Source organism: Morone saxatilis, unplaced genomic scaffold (genome assembly GCF_004916995.1).
Source record: "Morone saxatilis isolate NCDOM2014 unplaced genomic scaffold, NCSU_SB_2.0 Contig2, whole genome shotgun sequence".
NCBI lineage: Eukaryota > Metazoa > Chordata > Actinopteri > Moronidae > Morone > Morone saxatilis.
In genome coordinates this window covers 23971263-23980768 of record NW_023339762.1, presented here as the reverse complement: position 1 = coordinate 23980768, position 9506 = coordinate 23971263, and the positions used below count along the sequence as shown (strand labels likewise).

The 9506-nt window shown below is 39.8% G+C and overlaps 2 protein-coding genes across 2 annotated transcripts in view; both read right to left on the bottom strand.

Annotated features, from left to right (window-relative positions):
- On the bottom strand, window positions 1-4482 carry LOC118330969 (probable polypeptide N-acetylgalactosaminyltransferase 8). Its single transcript, XM_035665724.1, has 10 exons — window positions 4220-4482; window positions 3740-3906; window positions 3101-3284; window positions 2765-2962; window positions 2188-2302; window positions 1896-2081; window positions 891-1028; window positions 580-675; window positions 327-494; window positions 1-200 (listed from the first exon to the last, which is right to left on the bottom strand). The coding sequence occupies exons 1-10, from the start codon at window positions 4480-4482 to the stop codon at window positions 66-68; spliced, it is 1650 nt and encodes a 549-aa protein (XP_035521617.1). The 3' UTR covers window positions 1-65.
- A 3257-nt stretch (window positions 4483-7739) lies between these two features.
- ndufa9a (NADH:ubiquinone oxidoreductase subunit A9a) overlaps window positions 7740-9506 on the bottom strand; it is a gene marked incomplete at its 5' end in the record, with an annotated part of 3839 nt that continues 2072 nt past the window's right edge. The window contains 5 exon segments of the mRNA XM_035665628.1: window positions 7740-7910; window positions 8018-8084; window positions 8239-8334; window positions 8682-8758; window positions 9181-9251. Coding sequence (XP_035521521.1) covers window positions 7740-7910; window positions 8018-8084; window positions 8239-8334; window positions 8682-8758; window positions 9181-9251 — 482 coding nt within the window.

The window sequence follows — 9506 nt, the reverse complement described above, 5'->3', positions numbered from 1 at the left end:
TAAATAAGATCCCGTTTGTCATTATCCTCTCGTAATACATTCTGAATTTAGTTTAAGCACTAAACTTAAAAACTTGTAATGAGATGCTCTATCGTCCAGCTCTGTCCACTGCACTGCTGAATGATGAGCTCATAGTAAGAGTTTTCTCCCTGGGCGACTTCAAGACATCTGTTGGTTGCTTTGTTTCTGATTGCTTGGCCCTGCAAAAGTCAAGATGAGACGCAGCATGAGTGCTTCCAACGCAATATTTTAACAGGTAGTATCTGAAAGGTCACTGCAATGAGGTCTTATAATACTACCACAGTTGTTGCCAGCTAAGGTCTTACTTGTTTGAAGTCCCAGTGCATGTGTAGCTTGTTTAGTTTTGCGATCCGACACTCCTGCAGAGTGGGAGTGTTACCAGAGCCCGGGTCAACCAGGCAGCGGTTACTGTTATATTTGTGAGATTTAATCACCCCGATGAAGATTTCACCGTCTGTGTTGTAGTAGCAATACTGTCGGAACGGATACGTTTTTTAATTTTAAAAGGCTGATTTATCGATAATGTTTCTGTATTGTCTGTCTGCCTTCTTAGATTACCTGTGGCGGCTGGAAGTGGCATTCATACAGGATGGGGATGCTTCCTGGAACGGCTCCCTGGTCCACACAATAGCTCTTAAGAAGGCTGTTCTGCAGCTGTAGAGGTCAGAGAGTTGTCTATTTGCTTTGTGTTCAATCACAAACTCAGCATATAGACAGTGCTATGCCACGTTCTATTGCCACATTTAGTATAAAGACTCAATGAATACAGTCGTTTAACAGATTTCTTATCTTGAATTCACTTTGTAAATATGTCAGGCTCACTAATACACGTTACATAATCAAATGAAGGAGTGAAAAATGCCTCTTACCGCACCATACCCCAGGAGGTTATCCAAGGTGTCAAGACTTGGATAAACATTGGCCATGTACCACTTGAAGGGTTTACATTTCAGCTTTTCTCTGAGCTTCTTCCTCTCCGACACGTCGCCAGTATCGATTCCATGATTCTGTGTGCCAGATCAGAAGGTGCTTGAACAACGCAAAGGTTTTGGTAAAATCTATATTGAGCTAAATAATAAACCTCCTACGTATAAAGCTGAGGGAATAAATGTGGAAACTCTGACTCTAACAACAGCTTTTAATATAATTATCCCAGGTATAAAGTAAATAGATGCAGTGTTGACTAAAAAATGTTGCAGTCTATCTGTTTACTACTTTTAACATCCCTTTTACACAAACATTTGACTTGTCATAAAAGTCTAGAGCACAGGTCTTCCCAATGACATTATGTCTCTGTTTTATTCAGGTTCCTACTGTGACATGTTACCTCTGCAGCAGTAAAGGTGCCTCTATTTGTGTATTTAGCCATATTTTGGTAAAACAAAAGGGTTTTAAACCCAATGAGCAAATGGATGGATGGAGAATTGGAGCATGGTGTAGTTTCAGATGTTTCTTTGTTAATACTGTTTTCCCCACTGTGATAACTTGTCACCAAATTGTAATGGATATAAGGAAAGTATGGATGATTTAATGATGTTAAATGTTATGTAAGATTTTTTAAATTTCCATTGAGGTTTGTGCCAATTATGGGAGATCTACTGAGTACAGTAAAACATGGCAAAAGAAGGGCGAGCTGGCAGGTTTGGACACTCCTGTGCTTATGATGTTGATTGTAATGTTTGACCTGTTGAGGTTCCTTTCACAGACTTGATGAGCAGTTTCAGGTGTGACTGAGATGTGACTCAACAAGCTGAACAATGCCAAACAAAAACAAAAGAAAACAAACAGCATAGCTTACATCAGCATTTTATTGATGTACTGTGTCACTGGTAGAGTTAGCTGCAATATGAAATCATTTCTGGCAACATAAATACCTCAAGAGGAAGGTTCCAGGCAATTAGGACATTCTTCTTGTAATCATCCAACCAGATCTCTGCAACCCTTAAGGCATTTCTCTTCATGGCAGGGTTGAGATCAAGTGCGTACGGTTTATGTGCCCTCTCAATGTGAGCTATCCTAGAGCAAGGCACAACCTCTACACTTCCACCACACAGCCACACCTGAGCAGTCAAAACACAGGAGGCCATCACGTAAATCTTCAACCTGTAAGGATTTTAATGCTGCACCATGTTAAATTCTTATTATGTAACAGATTTGGCTACTCACACGAATCCCAAGTTCAACATTTTCTCCCCCGTAAACTGTCATTCCACCATCAAGCCCTCCGATTTCTTTAAGGAAGCCTCTGTCTGCTGCAAAGATTCCCATGACAGAGGGACTCCTGTCCCAAACAAACACAGTGGTAACGCCGCTAGTAACATGCCAACATTTGTACTGCCTAAGTGTGCTTGCCTTTTAGATAAGATTGCAAACAGGCAAGGTCTTATGAATTTGTACACTTTTATTGTATAATATTGAGAAACACCTAAAACTTTTTACTGTTTGAGAGTTATTCAGTATGATTCTATCACCTTTGTCCAAAGTACATAGGCTAAATGTACTGTGAGAAAAACCTATTGAGAACATTAGACACAAAACTGGGAGGTAGAACTTTACCTCTAGATTTTCCACTAAAGCCCTACTGTAAATATGTAACTGTGCACATACAAGGGCTTCATCAGGTCTAAAATAGCTGGATGCTCATTTGTCTAAGTGTCTAAAGTTAAATCTTAAGCTCAAAGTCAAAGCAACCAACCAATCCCTGAAGAGAACTCCAAAACTCTATATTGCCTGTTCCACCTACCTCCCAGGCTGCGATTCATCCGCCATGTTCAACCACGCTGGGCTGAAGGACTCATACATGCACCACAAAGCCCAGTCAAAGCCGTGAGAAGATGGATTATATCTTTCCACATGTAAGTCATCAAAATGGACCTTATCGAACACAGGAGACACCACCACCGTCCTGTCGGCCTTGATCCTCGCCAGCAAAGGTTCTGCCCTGGAAATGACAACAAAGTGAAACAGTAGTGTCACCTGAAAAGGAGCAGGTGAGATGAATACATTTCCAACAGTATTTTTATAGGATTATAACAGGAACTTGAAGAAGTAAAGAAATTTCACAGAAAGATGTACATACCATCCCTCTGTGGCTTCAATATGGGCATCCAAAATGAACACAACATCAGCTGTGGCACGCTCCCAACCCGAGTTCCGGGACTGGGACAAGCCCATTTGTTTATTATGCCGCACTTTCTTTACGAGTCCAGGCCTTTCTTTGTGAATCTGAACTATGTAGTCGTCTAACGGTTTTCCAAGGTCATCTGAAAATGTAGTCCACAGTCAAATCTATAAATAAAGGAGTACAGATGACTACAACAGCTAGATAAACTCAATTAGGAGGATGAAAATACCAGTCCCTTTAGGAAGTTAAGTTGTTGAGATCACAACAATTAATGCAAATTCAACCAATCCGTGTGAATTCTGCGCAACCTTTTTGTCCAGACACATCCAAACAGTGCATTTTTATCCCGCTGAAACAAGTTGCCTTTGATTTTTTCTGTTTTTGTAATTTTGACTTTCTCCTACAATTTAATTGCAAAAACAATGCAGAAAAACCTTGAAACATGCATTGCTCTTTTTTTGTAAAAAGCTGCCACGAAATTAGACATTTTAGGCTGCAACGATCCCCCCAAAAAAGCCCACAAAATCCTGAATGGGCTTGAATACAGACATTAGAAATGGAAAATCCTCATGCTTTATAACAAGTTAAACTTACTGTACGTGCTATAGTCATCCACCAGAATTATTTCCCTCAGCAGGTGCTTTGGCGTGTGGGTGATGATGCTTCGTATTGCCCTTTTAATGACAGAAAGAGCCTCGTTTATGTAGATCAGCACCACGCTGACGGTTGGCAGGTCCTTTGGATAATTCTTCGTCAGACATCTAAATGTGTGAGATGTAGTGACAGGTTTAAATAAGTTTAGAGGTTAGATCTTTATATGTCCTGTTGTGTGCAGTAGGTTGGTGGTTCTGTGTCTTTTTCTGGATGAAGCGTGCCATTATGTAACAGTTGTGTTGCCATGATGAATGTATTTATTTGTGGTTAGATATCAATTTGGTGCAGTTATTTACATATTTGAAATGCAACTAAATTCTAATCGTTACAACTTATTATATAATTTATCAGACTAGCTGCATTTAAAAGACTAATGATCAGTTCACAAAAACATTTCGAACCCACATGAACAAAAGTTACCTTTTGTCTCTTGTATCTGGAAGCTCCCTGTCTAGTGGCAACTGGTTACTAAGGAAGACATTGTATCCATAAATCTGAAACAGAGCTTCAGCTTCCTTCTGTTCTTCTTGCGGCAGGTTATCCCCCCACTTGGCAAACAGGTAGGAGTTCGGATACAACTTTGGCACAACGATCTTCTCTTTTTCTTGGTCCACATTTGGAACAAGCTGATTGCTCTTTTGACCAGATACTTCTATCCGCTTTACTTTGGTGGATGAGTTCATAAAAAGACAGAGAGAGTCAGAGTGTCATTCACTTGTCATTCTCATAGTAGAAGTATAAAAATCGAAATATAAAAAGGTTATTAGTGCTGCATGCTCTTCTGATACTTGTTTTCAAGTCAACATGTTGCTACCAATTAGACTTCTGAACTCTTGCTATCTACATAGAACAATGTACATATGACCATGTGTTTGTGCCGGTTTGTGTCACAGTTCAGTCTGACAGATGTGAATACCTACCAGGAACTTCAGTTCCCAGGTGTTTTCCCTCAGTTTCTGTCCTGTTTTTGTTTTTACAGGTTTTTGAAGCAGAATCATAAAGTCTCAGGATACAAAACATTTTTCACTCAAGTTTAAACACTGTTAGCTCAGATAGGCCCATCTTCACCTCAGTTGGCTTATATTTGTGTCCATTTCATCTGTTCTTTGTTGTGCTCAGTCTGAACATCATACACACTGAGAATTCTTGATCCTGATTGGCTGGAAGATGTCCATTCATGTAATGAACAGTATAACTGGGTGTTTTGAGTCCAGGACTTATCACATTTTATATTGTGATACTGCTCATGCCTGGCATTGGCAGACAAATCTGGCAGAGCAAATAAAACATGAGCTCGGCAGATTCATCTGGTTCCCAGGCTATTTAACTTCAGTTAAGTATCTCAGCACATGTAGCTGTTTAATTGAAGGGAGATTTGGTTGACAGAAGGATGTTAAAGTGGTAATTTTGTTGTTGATTCTGGTGGCCCCTATGGACTAAAGCGGTAGCATTTCTACCTAGTCTCACTGATTTCAAGGGGAATCCGACTGAATCTGACCCGATGGAAGGCCTTAAGAGTACTTATGTAGAAATAGCCAATCTTCTTGCTGATGGTGCTTTGTAAGGTCATATAGAGGCATCGGGATAAAATTGAGAATGTTTGTAACTAGTCAAAAACTTGTAATAGGTTTAATTTGTATGCCAACGTAAGCCTATTGTCACTGATAATGTGAAGAATCAAACATTTGATAAATGATCAAAGCTAAAACTAACACACAGAGCACGGGTGTAAATGAAGTCTCTGTAAACAGCTGAACTAGTCAGATGAAACAACTTAGTAATGTCTGGTCCAAATTGAGACGTTGTCCCGCATTGTTATTGACAGTCAGACTCCAGTTTTGAAATGCGTGTTTTATAATCTGGCATTTATCAAATAGCTGTTTGGAGAAAGCAGTGAGGGCTGTCATCAGGGGGTGGGGCAGGCTGTTTGTTTAAGCGGATGAAGGGGGGGCCCACCAACAAGAAACAATGCAAATCAGGTGAGAATCAATGGAGGAATGCAGAACCCGTACGGCTAAGAAGAGGAAATGCAGCTACAATAAAGACTGGGAAACTATCTATCGCTGGGTGAAACCAGTACAAGGCGAGTCTGGTAAAGTTTTGTGTGAAGTTTGCTTGAGTGATTTTTCCATTTCACACGGAGGTGAATACGACGTGAAACGACACAGACAATATGAGACTGACAGAAAACATGTTGCTCAAGAGGAGGCTTCCCAGTCTATGCATACGTTCCTGCTAAAACCCAAACCAGATTGATTGATCTGAGATTGCGAAGAAAATGTCATGTGGTCGTACAAAGGCAGCATCCATAGTTACAGATGTGCTTGCACCTGCCTGTGTGGAGAGTTGTTTGAGAGAATGTTATTTGTTAAGTTTTTATTTGCAGGCTGTTATGTGCTACTGAATCAACCAGATGGCAAATCATAGTAATTGTCTATAAGCAAAGGGCAGAATAGAAATGTTTATTTTTTTAAAAGTTTTAAAAAACTAACTTGATGCATTGGTATCCCACATTGTCCCACATTGTCCCACACAAACGTATCTTTGTCCCACATCTGGTGAAGTGGGATCTGGTCACCCTAGGTCCAATACCTCAGTTAAATGAGGTAACCCAGTGTGAGATTGTTCTTAAACTGTTAGCCAAAGCTCTGCTGTGAACTAAAAATGCTCCACTGACTGAGTCAACAATACAGATGCTACACAGCAGTAAAAACTAGATGGCAAAGATGTATAATTTAACTGAAAATTCAAGGTGATTTACTTGTAGATAGCTGATTTAAACACCACAAACGCTTTTACTTGTGGAGTTACCAAATATTATAACAATATTCAATAAAATAACATCTTATTTTAAAATTACAAAGCAAGGCCTTTACACTGGACCTTGAAGTCTTTTAGAGGTTTGTCTGAATTGGTACTCACCCAGCTTGTTTAGGGTCTGTTCAATTCTGTCCAGCTTCCTCCTCACAACCTCTCGGTCTGTGAATCCCTCTGAAAAAGATTTGCCTGTTCTCCAACTCGCGATCATGTAGATAATGATGTATATTAAGAGTAAAACGGTTCCAATTATTCCAGCTTTTCGCAGATATGTCTTCATTGTGGTTTCCCACGTTACATCAATGTCAGTCTGTCCTCTGTGCCAGCACCTCAACACTTTACTGCTCAACATGTACAATAAACAGCTTATCTTAAAGATAACAATTCCAACCACATGCACCTTAAATCACTACTTTCTTCCTTCCTGACTGGGGGTGGAGGTGGAAATTTGACATCAAGCTATCAATAAAATGGTTTCAAAGTGCACAGTATTTACTCGGTCTACAAAGCTTATTTGACCGCCCCCCTTTAATATGAGCATGTTTTATTTTATGACATTAAATCACAATGAATGTAACCAGGGTCCAAATGTATGAGGAACCTTTTTTTTTTTTTATTAATGACAGCCTTTATTCTATGTATATTTCACTACTGATAGTACAGTATATTTAGCACTATCATTATACAGTATAGACATTAAATACATATTATACTTATGGTCCTATTCTGCTTTTATTTTTAACGCTTAGCCTAGTTTTTCCCTTTTGGGGTGGAGTTTTTCCTCATTTGCCTTTGCCTCACACTGCTGTAGGGTTAAGTATTGCATCAGCACAACACGCTATCTCCAGGCTTTGGGTGTGTTTCTGCTGATTAATTAACAACTATATATCAAGTGTAGTTAAACAATAAAATGTCCAACGGAGTGTATTCATACTCTCTAGAGACACTGTTATGGAAACATTGTGTAATAGAAATCAAAAACAACAATAATTACAAAAAAACACTCAAAACAAGAAAAGTCTTAAGAGGATTTTCTTTTTATTTATGTACACAATATAAAGAGCAGTCAGAGGTGTGGACATCCTCTGGCTGCCCCAGTGACGTTGGGAAGTTGTTGGGTAGTTTAATAGTTGACAGTCTTGGCTGGCTTCGTGTCATCTAGGTCAGCGTCCAGGTAACGGAATTTGCGGTGGCGACGCAGAATCTCAATAGCCTTTTGTTCTACAGTGGAAGGAGTGATACCAAGATCCTCCAGACCAGGAAGCCCCGGGTACTTCATGTCTGTCAGGTGAAGCTGGAAAATAAAAAGGTGCAGTACAGACTTAGAATTTGCGGAGTGGTGGCTGTACAGTTCTCTAAACCTCAAGTTTAAAAGTTATACCGGAGTCTCAGGTTACTCACCCTTTCGACTTTGTCTGGGGTTGTCCAGGGCTCAAATGGACTCATTGCGAAAAACGAAGCGACAAGGCTGAAAAGTAAAAACAGAAGTTATCACATGACTCTACAGTGATGTAGAACAACTGCACCCAACAGAACCCCTGAAGAGTTGTTTTTGAGAGTAATCTGAAACGATGTGTGTGTTGTTGGTGGAGAATAGTGACAAACGTGTATAAAGCACTCACTGATAGAGTGGGCGGGGAAGAGGGTAGGGCACAAATGGTCTGTGTGCAATTGCGTAGATGTACTCCACCAGGTCATAAAGGAGGTAACGGTTGGGACTGAACGAGAGAAAACAGGACAAAAATAAATAATGTAAGTATGTCCTCACAAGTGAAACAAATCCAGGACACAGAGACACATCAAGGTACCCATATGGTGAATAAAAAAAAATATTGTCATTAGCTTTTTCACCCCTCACGAAATTTAAACCTGTTGATGTTTGATTAAAAAAAAGCTTCATCATCACAGTACACTGTCTTGCTCAGCAGAAATCACGGTAATCATGACACAACCTTTGCTATAAATCTAAATCTCTAATGTATTTGTGCTTCGTGTCCAAACTGATTTCAATATTTACTGGCCTGAAGGCACACATTTTCAAACTATTTGGGTTCTGAGCACCTACCCAACTAATGCATACGTCTTTCCATTAGCATCAGGGTCTCTGACAGCATTGATAATGGCCTTGGCTACGTCCACCACCTGAGGGAGAAAAGAGGCAGTTTAGTTGGGTTTATTTGACGGGCAGTGAGGTGTGTATTGTTACTGTGTAAATATTGGAAACGATTCTAGGATTCTGCGATTCTAAATGTGCAGCTCTGATCCAATACACATCGTTTTGTGAAATTCAGCAATATCCTCACGGTGCACTACCTGTTGTTCTGGCTCTGTACCAGGTTGGACCGAGCCATTTCTTTGTGTCGGGTAATAATTACTTGGACTTTCAGCTTACTTTCTAGTTTGTCAAGATATCCTGCTGTTGTAATGGCTGCAGTGGCAGAAAAGATTACTAATATAACTGCCATGGTGTCACAAAATATAACAGTTAAGTCATTGTAAGCAAACACGTTTTAGGAGCGGCAACAGGAATAGCTAAGGAATGTTTTGTTTGAATGCAAACTTACACAAACAGGCTGCTTCACAGTCTTCTTCCCCATAGACATGAGTGGGACAACCCTGCCAAACCAGCGCATGTCTGAAAAATGATTCAAAGCCAACATCACATTTTGACATTTGACTTTACTGTGAATACCAAACGGGAACATGTTCTGGATCACTCAATCGTTGAAATGTTAAAATTCAGGAATATTTCCACTTGGTGATTGCTTGAGTAACTCTATACAAAAAATAATCGAGGAATTTCCTCTGCCTCGAAGCCTCGTTTAATTAAATTTAAAGCTCACGTTTCAGTGAGCAAACACAGCAAAGAGGAAGTAATAGGAGGAAGAGA